General features: G+C 50.9%; 12 protein-coding genes across 12 annotated transcripts; 7 read left to right on the forward strand and 5 right to left on the reverse strand.

The window, feature by feature from the left end:
* Nucleotides 1–723: 723 nt before the first annotated feature.
* Nucleotides 724–4,205, forward strand: CTRU02_201792 (uncharacterized protein; the record flags this gene model as incomplete). Its single annotated transcript, XM_070203925.1, has 2 exons — nucleotides 724–1,160; nucleotides 1,205–4,205. 2 exons carry the CDS (start codon nucleotides 724–726, stop codon nucleotides 4,203–4,205), a joined length of 3,438 nt encoding a protein of 1,145 aa, XP_070062507.1.
* Nucleotides 4,206–4,625: 420 nt separating this feature from the next.
* CTRU02_201793 (upf0220 domain protein) lies at nucleotides 4,626–5,333 on the forward strand (the record flags this gene model as incomplete). The annotated part of the gene is made up of 3 exons (XM_036729919.1): nucleotides 4,626–4,986; nucleotides 5,085–5,159; nucleotides 5,230–5,333. 3 exons carry the CDS (start codon nucleotides 4,626–4,628, stop codon nucleotides 5,331–5,333), a joined length of 540 nt encoding a protein of 179 aa, XP_036578453.1.
* Nucleotides 5,334–5,457: 124 nt separating this feature from the next.
* Nucleotides 5,458–6,528, reverse strand: CTRU02_201794 (Golgi to ER traffic protein 4; the record flags this gene model as incomplete). The annotated part of the gene is made up of 2 exons (XM_036729920.1): nucleotides 5,458–6,109; nucleotides 6,182–6,528. 2 exons carry the CDS (start codon nucleotides 6,526–6,528, stop codon nucleotides 5,458–5,460), a joined length of 999 nt encoding a protein of 332 aa, XP_036578454.1.
* A 972-nt stretch (nucleotides 6,529–7,500) lies between these two features.
* CTRU02_201795 (proline oxidase) lies at nucleotides 7,501–8,978 on the forward strand (the record flags this gene model as incomplete). The annotated part of the gene is made up of 2 exons (XM_036729921.1): nucleotides 7,501–8,084; nucleotides 8,141–8,978. The coding sequence occupies 2 exons, from the start codon at nucleotides 7,501–7,503 to the stop codon at nucleotides 8,976–8,978; spliced, it is 1,422 nt and encodes a 473-aa protein (XP_036578455.1).
* Nucleotides 8,979–9,230: 252 nt separating this feature from the next.
* CTRU02_201796 (mitochondrial carrier protein) lies at nucleotides 9,231–10,436 on the reverse strand (the record flags this gene model as incomplete). The annotated part of the gene is made up of 6 exons (XM_036729922.2): nucleotides 9,231–9,261; nucleotides 9,322–9,935; nucleotides 10,003–10,038; nucleotides 10,094–10,191; nucleotides 10,296–10,307; nucleotides 10,361–10,436. 6 exons carry the CDS (start codon nucleotides 10,434–10,436, stop codon nucleotides 9,231–9,233), a joined length of 867 nt encoding a protein of 288 aa, XP_036578456.2.
* A 385-nt stretch (nucleotides 10,437–10,821) lies between these two features.
* CTRU02_201797 (delta-1-pyrroline-5-carboxylate dehydrogenase) lies at nucleotides 10,822–12,860 on the forward strand (the record flags this gene model as incomplete). Its single annotated transcript, XM_070203926.1, has 6 exons — nucleotides 10,822–10,974; nucleotides 11,045–11,152; nucleotides 11,229–11,524; nucleotides 11,597–11,665; nucleotides 11,740–12,200; nucleotides 12,298–12,860. The coding sequence occupies 6 exons, from the start codon at nucleotides 10,822–10,824 to the stop codon at nucleotides 12,858–12,860; spliced, it is 1,650 nt and encodes a 549-aa protein (XP_070062508.1).
* A 52-nt stretch (nucleotides 12,861–12,912) lies between these two features.
* Nucleotides 12,913–15,195, reverse strand: CTRU02_201798 (thiamine repressible gene regulatory protein thi1; the record flags this gene model as incomplete). The annotated part of the gene is made up of 3 exons (XM_036729924.1): nucleotides 12,913–13,891; nucleotides 13,946–14,113; nucleotides 14,174–15,195. 3 exons carry the CDS (start codon nucleotides 15,193–15,195, stop codon nucleotides 12,913–12,915), a joined length of 2,169 nt encoding a protein of 722 aa, XP_036578458.1.
* A 617-nt stretch (nucleotides 15,196–15,812) lies between these two features.
* On the forward strand, nucleotides 15,813–17,010 carry CTRU02_201799 (replication factor C subunit 4; the record flags this gene model as incomplete). The annotated part of the gene is made up of 3 exons (XM_036729925.1): nucleotides 15,813–15,928; nucleotides 15,984–16,204; nucleotides 16,262–17,010. 3 exons carry the CDS (start codon nucleotides 15,813–15,815, stop codon nucleotides 17,008–17,010), a joined length of 1,086 nt encoding a protein of 361 aa, XP_036578459.1.
* A 205-nt stretch (nucleotides 17,011–17,215) lies between these two features.
* On the reverse strand, nucleotides 17,216–17,628 carry CTRU02_201800 (imidazoleglycerol-phosphate dehydratase; the record flags this gene model as incomplete). Its single annotated transcript, XM_036729926.1, has 2 exons — nucleotides 17,216–17,381; nucleotides 17,459–17,628. 2 exons carry the CDS (start codon nucleotides 17,626–17,628, stop codon nucleotides 17,216–17,218), a joined length of 336 nt encoding a protein of 111 aa, XP_036578460.1.
* Nucleotides 17,629–18,167: 539 nt separating this feature from the next.
* CTRU02_201801 (urease accessory protein) lies at nucleotides 18,168–19,138 on the forward strand (the record flags this gene model as incomplete). The annotated part of the gene is made up of 2 exons (XM_036729927.1): nucleotides 18,168–18,327; nucleotides 18,393–19,138. 2 exons carry the CDS (start codon nucleotides 18,168–18,170, stop codon nucleotides 19,136–19,138), a joined length of 906 nt encoding a protein of 301 aa, XP_036578461.1.
* Nucleotides 19,139–19,242: 104 nt separating this feature from the next.
* On the reverse strand, nucleotides 19,243–20,513 carry CTRU02_201802 (Pre-mRNA-splicing factor CWC2; the record flags this gene model as incomplete). The annotated part of the gene is made up of 2 exons (XM_036729928.1): nucleotides 19,243–19,847; nucleotides 19,901–20,513. The coding sequence occupies 2 exons, from the start codon at nucleotides 20,511–20,513 to the stop codon at nucleotides 19,243–19,245; spliced, it is 1,218 nt and encodes a 405-aa protein (XP_036578462.1).
* Nucleotides 20,514–20,877: 364 nt separating this feature from the next.
* On the forward strand, nucleotides 20,878–22,430 carry CTRU02_201803 (Ribosome-interacting GTPase 2; the record flags this gene model as incomplete). The annotated part of the gene is made up of 6 exons (XM_036729929.1): nucleotides 20,878–20,906; nucleotides 20,962–20,990; nucleotides 21,212–21,226; nucleotides 21,280–21,304; nucleotides 21,354–21,785; nucleotides 21,845–22,430. The coding sequence occupies 6 exons, from the start codon at nucleotides 20,878–20,880 to the stop codon at nucleotides 22,428–22,430; spliced, it is 1,116 nt and encodes a 371-aa protein (XP_036578463.1).
* Nucleotides 22,431–22,527: the final 97 nt, after the last annotated feature.

Here is a 22,527-nt window from a genome sequence, read left to right on the forward strand (position 1 = left end):
CGGTCATGACACAGGTTGGTTCGGGGTACCTTATGCATATCTCGGCGTTTTTCTCATGTGCGGTTTTTACTTTGTTTCCTTTCTTCTTCACTTTTTCCTTCTCCTTACTTCTTCTTCTTCTTCTTGGTGGTAATCTGGGTTCTGGGTGACGGTTCTGATGCCTCTAACATGGTATGGGAGTTTTTAATGTACGATACGTAATGGGAATCATGCATGGCGATGCTAGGATGGTTCTGTAACAAAAAATTCGACGAGTACATGGCCTCTTTTTAATGAATTATGTTGTCTGATTTGATTGTGTGTGGTGATTATGACATGTTTGTAGGTGTATGTTATACTCGTGAGGTGTAAAAATGGGTGATGTTCAGCTGGGTGGTTATGTAGGAGGGCTGAAGAACGCCCAACGAGGTGGTGCCTTTTATGTCGGTCTGCCCAATGCAGGAGCGGACGAGGCGAACTGCATGGCTCTCCCCAACGATGCGCATTTACACATTAAGGCTGAGAAACACTCACTCTTCTTAAACCGGTTGGCTTTTTTAAGTCATTCCACTCCTCATCGATGCTCACATCGCAACCGAAACCTGGCAATCACCTTCGCTAGCGCAACTCAGAGTCAAGTAGCTGAAGAGCAGGCGGCGGTAATAGAGGCCCTACTTCTCCTTTGCCGCGTCTCATTCCCTTGGCTGCTCATCGCTACGCAATTCAGGTTGGCCAATAGTCAGTATGGAGTCCCTCGCGGCGCTGGGCCTCGCTTCGAATATTGTGCAGTTTATCGATTTTTCTTCGAACCTCGTACGCGATGCCGCCAAGGTCTATCAATCGGCTTCTGGCCTCCCAGCAGAGCTGCAAGATGTAGCCGTCGTTACTGAGAGCCTCGAGTCTTATATGGGCCGGCTTTCTATATCCCAGCACAACCCGACTCCTTCAGCAAGTGACAAGGCCTTTGCCACGCTTGCCAATAATTGCCGAAGCACGTGTGCTGAGTTGCAGCAATTAGTCGAGAAGGTCAAGGGCAAGGAGCCTAGGTCTCGGAAGGACAGTTTTCGCGTCGCTTGGAGAGCTCTGCGCCAGAAGGGCAAGCTGGAGGAATTGGAGAAGAGGTTGGACAGGTATCGAAGTCAGATACTAAGCCAATTGCTCTTTATCCTAAAGTACGAAGGGTATGTTTGTTTCACTTTGGAACTTCGACTGACATAAATTCTAGAGAGGAGCATCAAGATACACATGACCAAGTCAAGTCACAGACAGCTTTGGACGCTACGAATGCTCAAGAAACCAGAGAAGAGTATCAAAAAGCTAAAGACGAAATTATTGCCGCCGTCCACTCGATGCAAAAGGCTCAGGCAAAGGATGCCAACAACACATTGTCAGCTCATGGCGACGTTCTTGGGGAGATTCGCGATGCGCTGCACAAAATGTCAAACACCATGAAGACTACCAGTGCAGAAAGACAGATTTTGGATAAGCTATGGTTCTCTGAGCTGCAAACCCGAGCCTTTTCGATTGAGGAAGCTCATCGAGGAACGTATCGTTGGCTCTTGCATGACCCGGACACCGATCCAGAACAGCATTGGGAGGGTAACTCGGAAACACTTTCAGATGTGTCTGATGATAACGTCTACTTCGACCGTAGTGTAGACGACGAAGATTACGAAGAATATTACGGAGATGATCACGAATATGAAAATGAAAATGATGGTGAAGAGAGTAGCGAAGAAGATGAAGGAGAAGAAGACATCGAAGGAGACCAGAGGATGAGAGGACCACGCCAGACAGAAACAACCCAATCTCAACGCCAAACTGAGTCACAATCAACCTTCATATATGCAACACATAGACTAGGCACAGAGCAGGGCGAAAGACGAATTTGGCGAGAGCGCTTCAAAAGTTGGCTAGAAAGTGAGAATGGCTTCTTCTACATTACAGGGAAGCCCGGTTCAGGAAAATCGACCCTCATGAAAAGCATCGGCCAAGACCCGGCTACACGAAATCTTCTTGAAGCCTGGGCGCGCAAGGATGGAAAAGATCTGTTGCTTAGCCAATTCTTCTTCTGGAATTCCGGTACTATGCTTCAGAAGAGCATTGAAGGGCTCTATAGAAGCATTTTGTGGGAAGTGCTTCAGCTTAGACCTGACTTGATTGAGCAAGTCTTCCCTAGCCTCTGGCAAAAGGCGTGCGACGGTATAATTCAGGAGTCTGATATCAACCTACCGCTTCTGGAAGCGACTTTTAAGAACCTTATCAGCAGTCAGGAGCTACTTAGTAAGCACAGCATGTGCTTTTTCATTGATGGGCTTGATGAATTTGAAGGAGACTACTGGAAGCTGGCCAAGTACCTCAAGAGCTGGTGCTCGGGTACAAATGTCAAGCTCTGTTTGTCGAGTCGACCGTACAACGAGTTCTTGAAAGTTTTTGCGCCAAGTACGGGTTCGTGGCTGAAATTACATGAGTTGACGCGAGAAGATATATTTCGAGTTGTTCATGAACAGTTCGCCGGTGATGAGCGGTTCGTCGAAGCCCGTCAGATCAGCATAGGGTACGACAACTTCATTTATTCGATTGTCAATAAAGCTGATGGAGCGTTTATCTGGGTTATTCTGGTTATTCGATCTCTTTTGGCTGGGATCGGAAATTACTGTTCGATACAGCAACTCCACAAAAGGCTGGATGCTCTGCCGCTCGAGCTCCATACCATGTTCCGTCACATGTTGGCAAGAATCGACGCGCACGAACGACAAGCAGCAGCTAGAAACTTTCTATTCATGATGGCAAGTGCCACTGATCTTGGATCATACGTCTTCATCCATACAGTCGTTGATGAGCTCTTTGACAATCCCGAATGCGAGAAGAGCCTACTAGATGGCAGGCTAGGCCCATTCCTGAGCAGCAATGAGTGCGATTCAAAGTGTGTTTCCATGACTCACCGATTAAGTGGTCGGTGTTGCGGGTTAATTCACATCGTCGATACTGGCCTATCACCCCCATATTGTCATCGCGTGGAATTCGTTCACAAGACGGTACAAGACTTTCTGAGCGAGCAAGAGACCTTGGTAGATTTACGCAAGCTGTCCGGAGAATTCGACACGCGCCGCACTCTGGCTCTTGGAATACTCGCTATAGTAAAGCACAGTCCACTGAGAAGAACGGAGCTATCAGCAAATCACGGCTTCCGGAGTTCAAACATGACTCCGGTTCGTCGAACAGGCCTGGTTCATCAACAGCTGCCGCTAATTGGTCATCTGGCTCGGCTAGTCGTGGACACGGAGCATGAGTGTTCTAATAACATGTTCAGAGAATTCGAGGTCCTTAAAGAAATGCTTATAAAACGCGCGGCACTGAACGATATGATTTCGAGTTTAGATTACTTGGGCCGCATCACTGTGGATTGGGAAACCGCGATCACCATATCAGGTAATCCAGGGGTTGTAATGCTCTGCAATGCAGTTCGACAGCATGCGTTTGGGTTTGTGTGGGAGACAATCCAACGGCAGAACCTGGACGTCGCCTACGTGAGCCCTGTCCTTTTAGTCTCAACACTTTCGCAAGTGGGCAGTGACATTCTCGAGCCCTGGTTGGGGGCAAGTGGAACCAGAGAAGACGAACTGAAAATGACTCAGCTTTTACTTAGTCTGAAGGGAGGACAAAACTTTGAACTACACGATAGCTGTTACTTGGTAAAGACTGGCTTAGATTCCGATCCTTATTGTCCCACACCTTCGTGGACACCTTGGACGCTGCTACTATTTGAACTTTCACGAACAAGAGGATGGACAGAGTCAGGGACGACATGGAAAGAACGCATATTGATCTACCTTGAGTATGGGGCTGATCCATCAGTCTGTTTTGTCGGCTACAAACATACAGAGATGAAACCAAGATTTGGCTCAGATCCAGAGATCACATTGGGAGGACTGGTTTACGCAGATCTACAGACTATGCTTGACGCTTGGGGACTTCATCTACCACGAAGTCTCCTAGACAAGGACCTGTTTTATAACCAGGAATCGCTCGAAGACTGGTTTAGCCCCCCTGTCCCTGAGGATTCGGTCATACACCAGCTTCAGAAAATCGACTTAAACAGTATCAAGCGTGGCAAATTCGAGGTTATGAAGGTGGCCCCATTTCACAAGGTTAAGGATATTATGGTGTCTAGCCTTAACAAAAAAGTCGCTTGGGGAAATTTAGAACTCAAATTTAAAGTCTAAGTAGTAGATAGAGATAATGCAAGACAAGGCCACAGTAATTAATATGTTATCGAGAAGACGCTGTATCCCCAGTACGGCAACACCGTGCGGGTTCTAGACGGCACCTAAACAACACTGTAGTTTATCGATAAACTGGGCAGCGGTGCCTGGGCGACCTCACACCTTCATGTAAACAGAGGGGTGGCACCGCAACGACAAAGGGAAAAAAACCACCACGACAACACTAATTTACAAGCCACATCCCTATCCGTATCCGGTCCTGTATAACATCGGCATCCCTTGAACAACATTAAATTGTAATTGACAAGACATTATCCTGCAAACAAAGGGCGATCTTTGCGGCCAGAAAAGAAAGGAACGAAAAAAAAAAAAGAAACCAACACAATCCCGCCAAACACGCCCACCCCCCACTTCATCAGCATGGCGGACAGGACTTCGCGACAGGCTCCTCCACCTGGTGCTCCGCGACGGGCGGTGCGACGTAATCTGTTCCAGGGCCTGACTAGGAGACCGACGGGCACCACGGCTGCAAACGCGACGACGGCGACTGGTGCGGGCGGTATGGCCGTGGCAGGGGCATCGGGGGTCACTTCGCCCGGGAACGGAGCGGAGACGCTGAGACTCGACGTTGATGTGCTTTCTGATGGCGGAGCGGCTACTCCACAGCTGACTGAGATTGTCGTCCGCGACGAGCATGGTGAGATTGAGTTGGGAGAGCTGCCGACGCTCGTGTTTGACGACGTGGATGAGGCTGCGCTGGATGATCGGGAAGAGAGCAAGAGTACGTCCTTTGAGCCCCCAGTTACGAAGATGCTTACTTCATTTTGATGTTTGCATTGAAAGGGTATAGAGCTACAAATATGCTAACTACTCATTTAGAAGAGCGGCAGAGGCTGGCGGAGGCTGTGAAGCAGCACCAGGTTAACCATACAGCGGTCCGCGAACAACCAGAAGGTAAGCGGCTTCCCTGTTGTTGCTATCTAACATCCCTTGGGGCGAGCTGGTCCTGATTGAATTTATGCAGAGCTGCTCGAAGCCGTTAGGGCTAGTTTGAGGGCAAAGGTTGCTGCTCTCGCCGAAGACAACTGGATGTACGAGGCAGAGGCGGAACCGCCCCGTGCCTTCTGATCGCGGTGCAAAGCCAACTTTCACCCAGTATTATGAAGACCGGGGTTTGCATTCATTCCACATGTGTTCATTAGGGTTATGCTCATCGAGAACGACGAGCATTTGTGCCGAACAACTGGTGCATCTAGTCTAGTCCCTCGGCCTGGGGAGCCTCCACACGTCTCGGCGCAGGCCGTCGCTGCTGCGGCGCACCACCGCCGGCTCCGCCGCCGAACAGGCTGCCCATCATATCCATGAGCGGGTTGCTCTGTCGCGGGCGCGAGATGCCGAAGTACATCTCGGCAATCAGCTCAAGCGCCTCATTCCAGGCGCCGACCTCGGAAATGTTGGATGAGTATTTCGTGACGAGCTGCTTGTAGACGTCCGGGGTGCCGCGCTGCACGGCCAACAGGAGGAGGCCAAGGAAGTTGAGGAGTGGGAGGCCTGGGAAGATGCGCAGGTCGGCGCTGTTGCTGCTGACGTCCTGGACACCGAGGCCCTTGTTGTCGTCGCTCAGCGAGGAGGTGAACAGGCGGTAGCTGGTGTTGGCTGCGCGGAGGTTGCCGACGAGGAGGTAGGGGAGGATGGCGCGGGCGGCGTAGAGCGGGGCCGTGTGCGAGTCGTCCTCCTTGTACCATGCATATTCCATGCGGGCGAGGACCTCAGCCGAGTCTTTCGTTCCTAATACCAAATGTCTCTCTGCCTCGTAGGTGTCGTGTTCCTCGGCGTAGAGCGATCCAGCAACGTGGTGCAGGTCAGCGTCCCCAGCGGGGTACTCGCCAAACTTGGAAGACCATCTGTGTAACAATAGTCAGCGCGACAAGTCGTAGACCCCTAACTGCGAATGCATAGAGAAAATAAAGACGTACGCAATCATCTTTCCAACGAACTTCTTCCTCGTAGGCTCCTCGGCGGGGAACAGGCGCAGACAGGTAAGCAGCTTGCCCTTGTTCGCAGCGTCAGGCTTGAGCTCGGCCTGCTTGAAGACGTCGACGAGCAAGACGCAGAGGTCGCCACCAGATCCGCCCTGGCCGGCCTTGAGGAGGGACTGGCCGACATTGTAGAGGATGTCGATTGCAGCGGGCCAGTTGGCGGCTTTGATGTAACGGGCGGCAACCACGCGCGTCTGCTGTTGGGCTTCGTAGAACTGACCCTCAGCGATGCGGGTTTGCAGGCGTGTGATGATCTTTTCGATCTTGTCTCCCTTTGCAGCCATTGTGGGCGGTTTGACGGGTGTGGTGGGAATTTCGGATCTGGGGGGAGGGGCGGGACGGTAAGATGGTTGAAGCAAGTGAAATGTGATGATGTGGTTTTGGAGCTTGCTGGCGTTCTGGATGGTGGGGCTTGTCCAGGTACCTTGAGCAAAGCCCCTCAGCTCTCTGGATTGCTTCCCTCTGGTTCTGTCATTGACGTCGGATAAACCCCGGTTGGATTAGCTGTGAACCCAGCAGTTACATGCGGGTCGGTGCACTGACCAGTACTTTATTTCTTCAGAAGCATGGAGATGACAATGGAGAAGACACTTGGCAGTTTAGACGACGAGATGATTTTCTTGAAACATCTGAATGAGATATAGAAACTGTTTGCTTTTGATGGTTTGATGCATGGTCAGTGTTTGTTATTCATCACTTTCCTGGAGAGTCCAGTGTTGGTGTCATGGCCCTCATGGTTCTCACTAGCCCGCTCCAGCACCGCCCGGTTGTTATCGGTTGCTCACCTTGACGGGCTTGGAATAGGGTATCGAGCTAATTAGAATGATTGTCCAGCTTGAAATCTCTGGATTACTCTAGTAAGTACTCGCCTGCTGCACACGAGTATGTCAAAAACAGGAACCCCGATTGTGGGGTGGTGTCGTGCCTCTATTGGGTATACGACAGAATGCCGACAATGTCGGGAAGGTGTCTCGGGGTTATGCTAAGCTAAGCCATTCGAAACAAAACCTATGTAATGTTGGGTAGCACTAAATGAGTCGATATTATAACGTTAGCGTAAGTACGCCGAGTGATAGCCGCATGCTGGCAACACAGTGCCCGACGTCGGTTACGGTACACAGCTCCGACATCGCGTATCAAGCAAGTGCTTAACCCCTCCAACTTGTAAGATTAAGCATGCTTCACATGGCGTATAAGTCGCTTCCTTATCGACACAATTGCCTCTCTCAGGACCATCCCGAATTGATGCAACAGAAATGCACCGATTACCTCCCTCCCGTTTTCATGTTGCAAGTTCTATCAGGAAAGCTACATCCATCCTCGGCCATGTGTCTCACACCCCACTGCAAGCTCGATTCTCATCGCAGATCAGGAATACGCCAACAGTGTTGCCGCCACTCTCTAAACTCCCCCTCAAAGTGCTTCTTCGATCATTGTTGATAGCAACCATTTCCTCAAATCGCCTTCTTCTGGGTCCCTCTCTGGTAGTATTAAGGTTCTTGAACGAGCCACATCGGTTCTGGGGGTTTGACGTTCAGAGGAACCCCCTGCTTCACAGCCTTATGAAGAAAACGATGTATAATCATTTCTGCGCTGGCGAAGATCGTGCTGAAGTCACCTCTACAATTGGAGAGATGAAGCGGATGGGGTTCCGAGGAGCGATTCTTACCTACGCACGCGAGATTGTAGTCGATAATCAGACTGAAGAAGAAACCGGCAGCGGCTTGAAAGAGTCAGCCTCTGAATCAGAGATTGAGAATGATTCTAGCATTGAAGCTTGGCGGGATGGCGTTTTGACAACGGTCGACATGCTTGGCGAAGGAGACATCTTGGCTCTCAAGTCGGTTACCTCCTTATGTGTTGTTCAATGCAAGCTCACTAACAGTGAAATCATAGACTGACCGGCGCCGGCGCAGCTGTGTCCGATACTCTTTCGTCTGGCAAACCGCTACCTAGACAGATGGCAGAAGCCCTCGCTGAGGTGTGCTCTCGGGCTGTCGAACGACAGGTCCGCATCTTTGTTGACGCGGAGCAAGTCAAGGTGCAACCAGGGATAGACGCAGTAGCACTTGATCTTATGCGTCGCTACAACATAGACGGAAAAGGCGCAGTTGTGTACAACACTTACCAAGTATATCTCAAGAGCGCCCCCGATACGCTCGCTGAGCACATGAAAACAGCAAACAAAGAAGGTTTTGTCCTCGGAGTAAAGCTTGTCCGCGGTGCCTACATTAGCTCGGAGCCACGGCATCTTATCAACGACACCAAGGAAGACACAGACAAATCTTACGACTCAGTTGCTCACGGTCTTCTATCTCAGAGTTACAGAGACTTCGGAGCCGCTGGTGGTGTAACGTTTCCAGGCCTAGAGCTATTCCTCGCAACGCACAACAAACACAGCGTTCTCGCAGCCAACGAACTGCAGCAATCTCGTATTAAAAAAGCGCAGCCGCTGACAAAGATTCAGTACGGACAGCTGTTGGGCATGGCTGATGAGGTCAGTTTCAGTCTATTGCAGCTGGTGGACTCTAGTGTCAAGGGGGAAGAAACACCGAGGATGGCCCCGATAGAGGTTTACAAGTGCCTGAGTTGGGGCTCCCTAGAAGACTGCCTGTCATATCTTCTTCGACGAGCGGTTGAGAATAGAGATGCTGTGTCTCGAACCAAGTCGGAGTTTACTGCGCTGAAGGCAGAAGTATGGAGGAGAGCCAAGAACGGTGTGTCGGTTAGGTAGCTGTAACTACAGGGTGTTCATGAAACGTAATTAAATGTTTCTTTCATACCGCGTGGTTTGTGCTTAGTTTTCGATATATCACACTGGGCTTTAAGCGATTAAGGTACTTTCATAAACCTCCAAGAAACTTTCCACAAAAAAAAGAAAATGACTTTAAGACTCTGGACTCAATTATCTTGATAGACATAAGACTTGGACGGTTATGTAGCTGAAACTAACGTAACAATGGTAAAGCAAAATTTCCTTATGAAACTATTGTAAGGCAGCTCGGACCGTTTCAGCGCTGAAGTAAAGTCAGTTACTGCCATTCTGAAGGAAGCATGGGAAGAATATGGAAACATACGTCGCAAATGTCCCAGCAGAAACTGGCATCGCTCTCAACAACGCGGGCGACAAACCTCTGAACAGTGACCTGAAGCGACCTTCTCTCCAAGTCTGTCGAAATGCATCCCTCATAGTCCTGTACCTCTGGTCCTTCCCAAACCCATCGCTCTGCATCTTGCTCTTAATCACATCCAGGGGGTGGCTGCCTAACCATAAAGCTTCTCCAGCCAAGCCTCCGCAAACTGCAATCTTCCAGCTGCTCACGTCATTTCTTTCCTTGATACCTTCCCGCTCCATCACTAGCCGCACAAGTCCCTCGTAAGCGGCAAACCAGATGCCGTAACCGTGAAACTCTCTTAGGAGGGTAACAACTTGACCCCGATATAGGCCCTTAATGCCGGACTGCCGGTTGATAGTGCGCACACAGTCCCAGGGCCCGGAGTAGAGTCGGTTTGGGCCGCTAGGCTGCGTTTGCAGCCTTATTCGGACGTGTTCGATAGGGCCAGATACGACGCTGTTGGCTACGCCAGCTGCTGCGCCTGCAATGTAGAAATCGAGCAATGACAGAGGAGAATCATGGAAGTATTCTAGCTGGCGACGAAAGAATTGGAAAGCGCCGAATTGAATGCTGACCTGTTACGAGGTTGAGTTTAAGTGACATAACAATGTGGCTCTGAGCCGAGAAGACCGGGGAACTTACACACGCTCCTACGCCTAACAGAGGGGCCAGGGTTCCCTAAGCCGGAGACATTATAAGAGTAAGTAGAAGTTCTGGAGGTCTCGAGACTCACCTTGTAGAATGACAGTGGTCTTTCCTTGGCCCATATGGTACGAACTAAATTCAGGGCATTGCCTCCTCTTTGCGTCTGAAGGCGTACTTTTACAAGATCTACCATTCAAGCTTAGTCTCTTGAATTGGCTTCCCAGAAACCACATCTTCCTCTGGGACAGAAGTACGAAAATGGTTGTAACGTTTCCGTGAGTCAAACATACCAAATGGCTGGCCTAGAAAAAGATTAGTCCCGCCATCTTTGAACTTTCATATCCCAATCACCCACCTATGAGGACTTGGGCAACACCACCTGCAGCTCCGGCAGTGATGTCTTTTACCGATTCAGTTGTTGCACTTCCCATTTCGAGTCCGTGTTAGTAAATGTGGCGAAGCAAAAACCAAGGCGACATGGAGAATTCAGTAGAAAGTAATGCAGAATTGCTACTTCCGTTTTTCGACAACCCAAGAAAGCTTTTTACCGTTATTGGCCTTTCTGAGCCTCCGAATCGGCAGAGAAGGCGGAGTCGCTGTCCATCCCTTCGTGTCGGGGTCGGCTAATTGTCCACCGGGATTGTGGGCAGACTGCCGACACCGTCGGCAAACGCCATCTAGTGTTGGCTTGATTCCACACGGCACTGCGTCATTATATCTACCCTTAAATATGGGTGTATGAAGAAACGTTTGAATGGAAATATTGTGACTTTCACATAAAGACTTCTCGACACTCTTCCTAAAGAAGCGAGAGATATGATGACTGCCGCTATGCTTCGAAATATTCCTACCACCCCCCTATCAAAGGTCGGCAAATCAACACGGTTTTGTCATGTTAAACCCTTTTTATATAAGGATATCAAAGAGTTTGGAACATACAAGACCCCTCCCGTTCGCAATGAACCCAATGTCAGTCTTCCAGGACTTCTTTCCCAGACTGCTTTTATCCGACAAACTGGCAACTGACATGTGCTGGCAGCCATCATATAGCAAAGGATCGGCTGAGCGTCAGAAGCTTCAAGATGCCATCCAGAAACTCAAGAGTAACCTTCCCATACGAGTTCCATCGCAAATTTCCATGGAAAAAGTTGGTGACATTCTAAGTATCCTCGGATGTGTCAAGAATCTGGTTCACTAACTCGATCATTGCACCCCCTGAACAGGATGGCGAACCGAACATTGCCAAACAACAAATACCCAGCGATCACTCTTCCACCTTGGTAGAATACTCTCAAACGACGCCTGAGCAAGTTAACCGAGCTATTGAACGAGCGCTCAAGGCCAAATCTGCCTGGGAGAACACCCCTTTCACTACCCGTGCCGCGGTGTTCCTCCGTGCAGCCGAACTCATTGCTGGCAAATACCGCCATGATATCATAGCAGCAACAATGCTGGGGCAGGGTAAGAACATATGGCAAGCCGAGATTGACTCAGCAGCTGAGAGCTGTGATTTTCTGCGGTAAGAATATTTTTACCCGATCCCTGTGTAACAATTTTAATTCCGCGTAGCTAATCGTAATGCGGCTGCCAGCTTCAACGTCCATTATGCCTCTGAGTTGTATAAACAACAGAATACACTAAGCGACCCGGGAGTTTGGAAGTAAGTAACAGATCCAGTCGGCAGCAACTCCTAATACCATCAAAAAAACATATCCCCTGACTATGGTCCCACAGCCGAACCGAATACCGTTCGCTCGAAGGTTTCGTTTACGCCATCAGCCCCTTTAACTTCACTGCCATTGGCGCCAACCTGACGGTTGCCCCGGCTATCATGGGGAATGTCGTGCTCTGGAAGCCTTCAGATTACGCTTTGTATTCAAGCTACCTCCTTCACAACATCTTCCAAGAAGCCGGGCTTCCACCCGATGTGATACAACTCATCCCCGGCGAACCTGATGCCATCACTTCTTCCGTCCTCCAGCACCCCAAGTTCGCAGCCCTTCACTTCACCGGGTCTACAGAAGTGTTTCGAAAATTGTACGGCAAAATCGGACAGGGCGTTGCGGAAGGCAAGTACGAAAGCTACCCTCGAGTGGTCGGTGAGACTGGTGGTAAAAATTTCCACCTCGTTCACGGCAGCGCCGACGTCCGAAGTGCTGTGGTTAACACGATCCGTGGTGCATTTGAGTACCAAGGTCAGAAGTGCTCAGCGACCTCTCGTCTTTATGTTGCTCAGTCAGTCTGGCCCGAGTTCAAGGAGACGCTCTTTGAGCGAAACCGCAAAACTTAAAGTTGGATCTCCCGAGCAAGCTGACAACTTCATTGGACCGGTTATCCATGGCAGGTCATGGAACAAGTTGAATACAGTCATCGATAAAGCCAAGAAGGACCCTGAAGTTGAATTACTCGCTGGCGGTTTTACCGATAACAGCAAGGGATGGTTTGTCTCGCCTACAATTTTCCAAACGCACAACCCTTCTCATGAACTTATGAAGACCGAATTCTTCGGCCCCATCATTGCCGTCTATGTCTATCCAGACGAGCAATATCAAGAGCTGCTACCCGTGATCGACTCTACCACGCAGTTTGGCCTGACTGGCTCGGTGTTTGCGCGCGACAGAGAGGCAATCGAGATTGCGGAAAAGGGATTACGCCACTCTGCTGGCAACTTTTACATCAACAGCAAGAGCAGCGGCGCCGTTGTCGGCCATCAGCCGTTTGGAGGCGGCCGGGCGAGTGGTACCAATGACAAGGCTACCAGCACTAACCTCCTAGCGCGGTTTGCCAACATCAGAAGTCTCAAGGAAGACTTTGTGGGCGCTGACACTGTATTGTATCCTTCGAATGAGGTGTAGTTGAGGCTGTAACTGAAAGAGGTAAATCGACAGTTGCGGAGCTGCTGTATAGTCATTGTTGGAAATCAAAATCAAAATCTAGCATGTCCATGCCAGTAAGGCCCATTAGCTGCATATGATTCTCCGTGAATGAAAAGCCTGGTATATCGACATCTATGCCCGCATCAAATCTTGGCTCCTCATGGCTCATAAAGGAGGGTGACAGCGCGACATCATCAGGCTGACGTGTATGACTTGGTGTAGGCGGATTCCGGAGCCGAAGAAGCGCTGCCGCTTCTTCCCACACCGGTAGGACGTCAGGTCGAGGACCGGTTGTCCCTGAATTGGCTGGCGGCGAAATCCTTGGTTCAGAAGGTCTAGTTTCTTCGCCGCCAGATGACCCAACGGCCCCAGCAAACCAATCGGCCCAGCCAAGGTAATCCGAATCAACTATTCCAAGCTCTGTCTGCAACTGCATTTCTTTACTTGCTTCCAGCTTTGCTCGTGCCTCTTTCGCAATAGACAGCAAGGCTTCAACGAAACATACCGCCATGCGGCCAGCCGTGTGTACATTCGCCATCTTTCGTAGACAACTTAAGCCGAAGTCAACCTGAGCTTCGTATGCCGAGTCTCTCTCCAGGATACCCGTAAGAACGACTATTATTGTAGCAATGCTGCAGCCTTGAAAATCCGTGAAGGAACTGGGCGCGATATTCCCAGTATTGCTGGCACATTCGAGTAGATTGAGTATTTTCTTGGCTGCCCTACTACATGAGCGGAACTGCCTAGTCGTAGTCTCGTCCAACGTGCTGAGCAGAGCGTTATCAGGTATCGCGCATCGCAAGTGACTCCTGATAGTGGCAACAACGGAAGTTTTGCCAACAGCAATCCAGGCGAAGTAATAATTGAGGTAAAGATGAAAAACAGCACGATAATGAGGTGACGTAGGATTTAAATTTTGCAGATCAAGGGCAGCTGGTAGCGACCTCTTCCAAGACTTGAGAACTGGCTCATAATCTCCCAACGGAGGGTGGACGACGCTTGACCAAGTGCTACATTTGGTGCGTGAGTAAAGCAGCAGAATCATTGGATCAAAAAACACTTACGCTGGCTCTATGATGGTGTCAATGATTTTCACGAAGCTGGCATTCGCAATTTGATGATCGATATTATTGAATGGCTGTAAGGAATCACTAGATGCGTGCGTAGGCAATCGGGCCGTGATGATTTCTTGTCCGACCGACCTGGGTCGATTTAGTTTAATTGTAAGAGTTCTGTCAGAGATGTTAGCTTCATCTTTCAGAGACGTCTGCTAATGGCAGGGTTATATATACCTCTCGAGTGAATAGATGGCCCACCATAACCGCCGACGCATCTCCTTCTCGTGATTATCGACGTCAGGGTCTTCTGATTCTTGATGAAGCCCAAGAGTCAAGGCCTTCCTTAGGGCTAAGCCCATGTATAGATATGATGCCCCGATAGCACTCGAAGGCATAAGGTATACGCCCAGGACGAAAGCGGCCTCGACAGAATACATGCTTACCCGATCCATAGTGTCTGCCATCAAGATGCGAGCATGATCAGAGAAAACACGCCCAGGATCGCCTCCAAAAGAGAAAGATGGAGGGTTTAAGGTTCTCGGACGGGCTCGCGGGGTCCATTGACTGCCCAGGGCAAGCACAGAGAGGAGTAGACAGACAAAACTCGCATCGCGACGGAGAGGCGAGGTTAGATTATTGTAAAAGTCTTCCAGTTCCGACAAGAAAGTTGTTTGGTCGAAATAGAAGAAACTGTCAGTGCCATGCTTGATACACAACCTAGCTAAGAACATTGCAACTGGTATAGGAGGTAGTCTATCGATGGCTGCCTGCAAGCGAAGTGCTTCCGCAGACTGGTAAGGGGGTGACATGCGGGGTACATGAGCCTCTGCTCTGGCCATTTCTCTCTCGGCAGATGTTGGTTGTGATTCCAGGTAGAAGGCGCTTCTCAAGCGAGACAAAAACCGTGGCCACATAAAATTCTCAGGGGCATCACCGTTCGAACAAAGATCCCGGTGCATAGGACGGCCTTCTGGGCCATCGGCAACTGGTCCCGAGTTCGGTGTCGGAGTTGAATTATGTGGTGAACTGACTTCCCTCACTGGTGTTTGAGACATTGTTTGTGGTGTAGGCGACTCCTGTTGTTCAAAACTACATTTGTAGGACCCTCGTTGGCATCGTTGGCAGATACCCGATGCCGTCTCAATACATTTGCTCTTACGGGCTTTGCACCGGGTGCAAGCCCTCGATGCCCGCTTGCGATCTTCATCGGCCACTCGACGTCTGCGGATCCGGCGTGACGAGAGAACAGGCGCCATAATAACAGACAGCTTGCACGGCTCACTGTTGGAGGATAGTGTTGAGGAGTGTGAAGATGTGAAAGTCGTCAGGCAGTGACAACTTGCCGATATGTGCACGGACCACCTAAGAGGACAACGGGCCGACGGTCAGCCAGCTTTCGAATCTTTAATGAGCCAACCAACGCAATTGAACGCTGTGAATATTTGTAACTTTTATAGAAAAGTATCATTAGACTACGTCTGAGGACGTTCCTACGCAAAAAGCAACAAACAGAAATGCAAATATGTCTGGAAATAACTCGGTCGAAGCACTTCAGTTGATAATATACTCCGCCCAATGCTCCAAAGACGTACAGCTGACAAAAACAAACAGTATTGATGGAGAGTTCAACCTTTTTTAAGTTGCAGAATGCATAGCATGGTATTAGTCCCAGTTTGGGCTTATTCAAAGACAGGTCGAGTTAAGTGGTGGTGTACCTAGGTACCTGTAGTGGGCCCGATTAAGTTTAGCGCGTATCGTCCAGACGCGTCTTTTCGGCGAGCATCGCGTAAAGTGCTTCCGCCCATTCATCTGTGCAGAACTCTGACGACCCTACCATTGTGAACCCCCACGACAACCATCCGGTCCAAGAACAATGCCTGCACAGAAGCAAATCACGAAGCCCGAGGAGGCTGGCGAGTCATCTACATCAGCAGCAAAGAAGGCGCTGACTGCTGCCTCTAATGGCGTCTCTAATTACGAGCTTCCTTGGTAGGTCGCCCTATCTGTGAATCGCCAGAGAGCTAGATGCTGATGCGCAACACAGGGTCGAGAAGTACCGCCCCGTTTTTCTCGACGATGTTGTCGGAAACACAGAAACGATAGACCGGCTGAAGATCATTGCAAAGGAGGGAAACATGCCGCACGTCATCATCTCGGGTATGCCTGGTATTGGAAAGACGACGAGTGTGCTCTGCCTTGCCAGACAGCTACTGGGAGAATCATACAAAGAGGCCGTGTTGGAGCTAAACGCAAGTGACGAAAGAGGTATGACTAAATATACATGCAAGCTGTCGCGCATCATTCACTGACTCTTGACGACAGGAATCGACGTCGTCCGCAACCGCATCAAGGGCTTTGCCCAGAAAAAGGTCACCCTTCCTCAGGGCCGACACAAGCTCGTTATCCTCGACGAGGCCGACAGCATGACATCAGGCGCGCAGCAGGCCCTTCGCCGAACTATGGAAATCTACTCCAACACGACCCGTTTCGCCTTCGCTTGCAACCAGTCCAACAAGATCATCGAGCCGCTGCAGTCTCGTTGCGCCATCTTGCGATACGCTCGTCTGACCGATGAGCAGGTCGTCAAGCGTCTTCTTCAGATTATTGAGGCCGAGAAGGTGGAGTACAGTGACGATGGTTTGGCAGCGCTGGTCTTCAGTGCCGAGGGTGACATGCGACAAGCCATCAACAACCTACAGTCGACCTTTGCCGGTTTCGGGTTTGTATCTGGCGACAATGTCTTTAAGGTCGTGGATTCACCGCATCCTATCAAGGTGCAGGCCATGCTCAAGGCTTGCTACGAAGGCAACGTTGACTCGGCTCTGGACAGCCTCAGGGAGTTGTGGGATCTGGGATACTCGAGCCACGACATTATCAGCACCATGTTCAAGGTTACCAAGACGATCCCCACTCTCAGCGAGCACTCCAAACTCGAGTTTATCAAGGAGATTGGTTTCACTCATATGAAGATTCTAGAGGGTGTACAGACGCTGCTGCAGCTGAGCGGCTGCGTGGCGAGACTCTGCAAGATTAACATGGACCCGAAGAAGTTTCAAGTGCCGTCAAAATAATGGGATAATAACCAGCAAACGCGTCTTTGGCGGGAAATAATGACTTGCATGATTCGGCGTTGGGGTAATTTAGGTCTGTAGTACCTTTATGTGTAGCAAAAGCCATGGATTGAATATCCGGTGTTATACAGTTAAAATGAAAACATTCTCAGATCATTTTCTTTGAGATTCCAGGTCTCATTCATGTGCCGCCAATTATGGCCGCTTACTTCTTCTCCGATGGGTTCTCAAGGTACTCTTGCTCGAACCTCTCCCACTTCGCCCTTTCCCTCAGAATGCGCTTTTGCATCCTGACTTTGGCCTCATACTCTCTTAACCTGTGGTCGGCCTCGAGCATGCTTCCGAGCACCATTGCGGACATTTGAATGTAGCTGCATCTCACATGTCAGTTCATCTTTACCCGGTGTGAGTGAAGCACCGTTTGAGAGGGTGTCGCGTGACGCATTACCATTTAAATTGAATCGTCAGGCCCTTATACAGCGGCGAGAACTTGTATGCGACGGCACTAATGACGGCAGCTCCGAGACCCCATCTCGCTGCGCCCATAACGGCTCCTCGTGTGGCTTCCCAGGCGGCATCATTGGCCTCGGCGCTCTTCATCTGGTCGTGCGACTTCATCTTGCGGGCATGACGACCTGGGCGTGCGTCTGCGGAGAGAGGGCAGAAATTAATAAAAGTGATGACGTCGGTGCGGTCGAAACGGGCGACTCAATGTTGTGGAATTGAGTTGCACAGTGAACTGAAAAGGGAGGGTAGAGCTTTGCAAGCCCGGAGAATGAAAGAAGCAAAATTCTCGAAGCTTGATTGGTGAAAATCGTACGATCTCGCTTGCGGCCGCTGTTCACACCAGCTACCCTTACTGACAAGGCTTAGTTAGGTTGGTTGAAGCCTTTTCATCCATCATTCCCCGAAGGTGAGCGAGGTTGGCGGGCAAGTGGGACGAGAGCAGACGCCGAAAGCGCATCCTTGTAAGTCTGCAGTGCATCCGATCTCCTGCTGGGCGGGATCCAAATTCAGTGGGGGGTGTGTTCGCTGGATGATGGACCCCCCCGCCGATGCCGCTGAAGGGGTCACTTTCCCCTTATCATGCAGGGGCCCTTGGCGCTATCAAAAGCTTATCAACTTCCACCTTTCCACGTTCCGTCAACGGCCTTCCAATGGGCTCAAATATGCGGGACGAATTCATTGATGATGCCGAGAAGGAGGTGTTGGAGTTAGAAGCACGCCTTGCCGCTGCGAGGGGGAAGTTGAAGGGTCTTCGGGCACAAACCGAGTCTCACGGCTCACTGCCGTCCAGAAGCCTCCCGAAACCTTCATGTGAGTCTATCTCATCTGTCTCTGATAAGCCTGTCTCAAAAGTACAAGTCGACTAACATGATGAAATGAAGCCTCACTGACATCCTCCAATCATTATCTTCTTCTTTTATCAGATTCGGCTTTGCCATTGGGCTCATTTGCCTTTAGCAGCGGTCTTGAGTCTTATCTGGCACACACAAGAGGCCGCTCATCTTTCAACGTTTTCCTCCCTGAATCGATATCCGCCTACGCCTCGACCACACTACCCTTCGTATTAGCAGCGCATCGCGATCCAGCAGCCGTCGCAGAGCTAGACGACTTTCTGGATGCGGCAATCATCTGCACCGTTGGTCGGCGTGCCTCAATAGCGCAAGGTCGCGCGCTGCTATCTATCTGGGAGCGCTCATTCGTCTCGTCTCTACCTCGAGATGTCGTCGAGCCGCTACAGCCGTATGCGGCGCTGCTTAAGTCCACATCGTCCCGGACAACATCCACCATGGACGAGTACGCTGACCCGCCGTTGGTGTTTGCCCATCTCGCCCCCCTCTTCGGGGCCATATGCAAACTAGTGGGGCTCACCCTCCACCAGACGGCATACATCTTCATGATGGGTCATGTCAAGGCTCTGATCTCTGCTGCTGTGAGGGCGAGCATGTTTGGGCCGTATCAGGCGCAGAAGGTTCTTGCCAGTAGTCAGGTTCAGCGCACCATCACAGCGGCCATCGACAGGGAATGGGAGACACCTATAGAAAGGGCCGGACAGACGATGCCCGTCATGGACTTGTGGATAGGTAGACATGAAGTTCTGTATTCACGAATATTCAACAGTTGAAATCTTTCAGGTCGCAAACCTGTGTCCCTCGATGTTCCACTATCACCGGGTATCAATCATGATCGCTTTTTATCAGTTATTGTACAATGCGCCAACCACCTTGCTCACTCGTCATCATCGTCGCTGTCATATGCGACTAACGGTCCCGCAGACACAGCCGGTTTCGGCTTCGACGCCACAGCCACCTTGGCGGTGTTCAAAGCTGCGAGGGTGCTGCTGGAGAAGATGCCACCAGAAGCGATAGGCAACTGCTGCTGCGGCGCCGGCAAGGCCTGATACTGTGACTGGTTCGCGCCGTCGCCATTCTCGAGCATCGGCCGCTCTTGGTATTCCACCTCGAAGCCCTCTCTTCCGACCGGGTTGACGGCGTTCACGCCGCGAGCAAAGTGAACCTCATCCGGCGCCTCGTAACCCTCGAGCCCGTAGCTGCTCTCAATCTTCCTCCTCTTACGAGCTTCCGGATCTTTGCCCTCAATTTCCGCCACAAATTCGGCTGGGAGTGCCCGTCGAATAGCCTCTGCCGCCTGTTCCTCGATACGCCTCGCCTCGCGTGCCTGTGCCATGGGGTTGGGGTCGGCGGTCGCCCAGCGGACGTTGAGGATCTCTTCGTGATCCAGGGACTGATGTGCCATTGCTTCCTTGGCAAATTGAGCGTTTGCTTCGTTGGAATATGTGATAAATGCGACTCCACGGGTGTTGAGTACACGAACTAGAGAGGAGGTTAGCAACTGTAAGATGTAGTGCACGGCTCAGCAGACTTACTTCGCTCAATCTGACCCCATTCCGCAAAGTGACGCGCAACAATCTCTTCGATATCGTCCGTCACATGTATCCTTCCAACGTAGATAGTACGATTCTGTCTCATGAAGCTACCGACACCGCCCATATCGTCTCTGTAGTCGGAATGCTTGTCTCGCCCGAAGCAATCAACATTTGGGTTGAAGATATCGTGAATGCCCGGTAGGCGATGAAGGTACTCGCAGTCCTGGCCCTTGGGGCAGATTCCGCGCGCGAAGAAGAGGCAGAAATAGCTGCCTGGCACGTTGTCGGCCCTCGTGTATCCGCTGTCCTTAGCAACATTGCAGCGGCCCTTGGCGTGCGTCTTCGACAGGTATTTGTCCTCGCGGTCACCGCCAGACCACTTGTTGTACCAGATGTTGAAAATAGTTCCCGTCTGCGGAGGCGGCTCGGATGTGATGAAAGAGGGGTCGACTTGGGGTCGCGCCGGTCTCTTCTTCTTTCTGATGATCTTCTTCACTTTCCTCTCCGTTGGCGCAGCGACCTCATTGTTGGTAGTCGCCAACGCCGTCGTATCTTGTGCCTCTGCTCCTCCATCAACTTCCTCAGTTCTCGCCAATGCGACTTCGTCGGACATATCTGCGATGGTGTATAGTCGTAATCGCCGAACTCCTGCTTGGTGGTTGAACAATAGCTTGAGAGACTGTTGTCGCAAGGTGAATTTCTAGGTTCGCCGCGCGACCATTAGGTAAGCGGACCGCGTCTGAAGAACTGTGGCGCAAACCTCGGAAGGCGGTGTGTGGGACCCCTGCAGCTTGAAGCAGCCCCGCGATAAATTCTGCCACGGTCATCGTCTTCCCACACCTTGGAGAGTGGCTGCCCCACCTTGAACTTGTGAAGGCTTCATCAAGTCGAAAGCGACGCCTCTTTCTGCCATTTTTGAATCATTTTTAGAGGGTTTTCGGAGTCTTTAGGGACTCTGAACTCATAAAACCGCCAAGATGGTCAACATTACGGAAAAGATCAAGGAGTACGGCCCCAGCCACGACTCATCATGAGCACGAAGACTGACGATTCGGGATCAGGATTGAGGAGGAGATGAGGAAGACTCAGAGTAAGGACCGCTCCCGCCGACTGAATGGGTGTTTTCTTCGACGTATTTCCGTATCAGACATGCGGGGCGACTAGGAAAGTCACTGGGTGCACCTCCTTCAAAGCTTCCCGCAGGCCTATGAAAGGCAGATATTCCTAGAGCCCTGGCATGTTTGGAAAACGTCAAGAGGATGTTTCATCCAGCGCGCTTATTTTTGATTTAAAAATGCTAAATTTTTCTAGAGAATAAGGCTACTGGTACGTCGTGATGAAAGTCGCTGTCTGTGGCAACTGTTAACCGACCCTTTAAGAATATCATTTGGGTCTCCTCAAGGGGTAAGTCAACCTAGCTAACGTTGTATATGTCTGCTCACACAAAGGCCAGTAAACTCGCGCGTTTAAGGGCACAGCTTCTAGAGCCCGGTCCGGGAGCAGGAGGCGGTGGTGGCGCTGGCTTTGATGTTAGCAAAAGTGGTGATGCCAGAATAGCCCTAGTCGGCTTCCCCTCAGTCGGAAAATCAACGTTCCTATCCAAAGTCACCAAAACGAGGTCCGAGGTTGCGTCGTACGCATTCACAACACTCACAGCCATCCCTGGTGTTTTGGAGTATGGCGGCGCCGAAATCCAGTTGCTCGATTTGCCCGGTATCATCGAGGGTGCCGCCGAGGGCAAGGGCAGAGGAAGACAGGTCATTTCGGCAGCCAAGACCAGCGACATGATTCTCATGGTGCTGGACGCGACCAAGAAGGCCGAACAACGTGCACAGCTCGAGGCTGAATTGGAGGCCGTCGGTATCCGTCTGAACAGAGAACCACCGTAAGCACTCTCTCTCCAATAACAACACTTCGTTTTTGTGGTCTAATCACACTCCTTAGTAATATCTACCTCAAGGCCAAGAAGGCCGGTGGTATGAAAATCACTTTCCAGAGCCCGCCGAAGAACATGGACGAGAAGATGGTCTTCAACATCCTGCGCGACTACAAGATCCTCAACTGCGAGGTTCTCGTTCGTGACGAGTACGCGACGGTAGACGACCTCATCGACGTCATCATGAAGGACCATCGCAAGTACATCAAGTGTCTGTACGTTTACAACAAGATCGACAGCGTCTCCCTCGACTTCCTCGACAAGCTCGCGCGTGAGCCGCAGACGGCCGTCATGAGCTGCGAGCTCGACCTCGGTATCCAGGACGTCATCGACCGCTGCTGGCAGGAGCTCAAGCTCATCCGCATTTACACGAAGCGTAAGGGTATGGAGCCCGACTTCAGCGAGGCTCTGATTGTGCGCAGCAACAGCACGATTGAGGATGTTTGCGACCGTATCCACAGAACGCTCAAGGACACGTTCAAGTACGCCCTGGTCTGGGGTGCCAGCGCCAGGCACATACCGCAGAGGGTGGGACTGGGTCACGTAGTGGCGGACGAGGATGTCGTCTATATCGTGAGCGCGTGGAAGGCGTAGATAACAATGCACGAATAGGACGAGATGGTTTTAAAAAGTCATGTGGAGTTTGTATTTACTGCATTGGCTACCAGAAAAGCTGGCCGGCCCGATGAAT

The sequence above is a fragment of the Colletotrichum truncatum genome (assembly GCF_014235925.2).
Source record: "Colletotrichum truncatum strain CMES1059 chromosome Unknown Contig_0001, whole genome shotgun sequence".
NCBI lineage: Eukaryota > Fungi > Ascomycota > Sordariomycetes > Glomerellales > Glomerellaceae > Colletotrichum > Colletotrichum truncatum.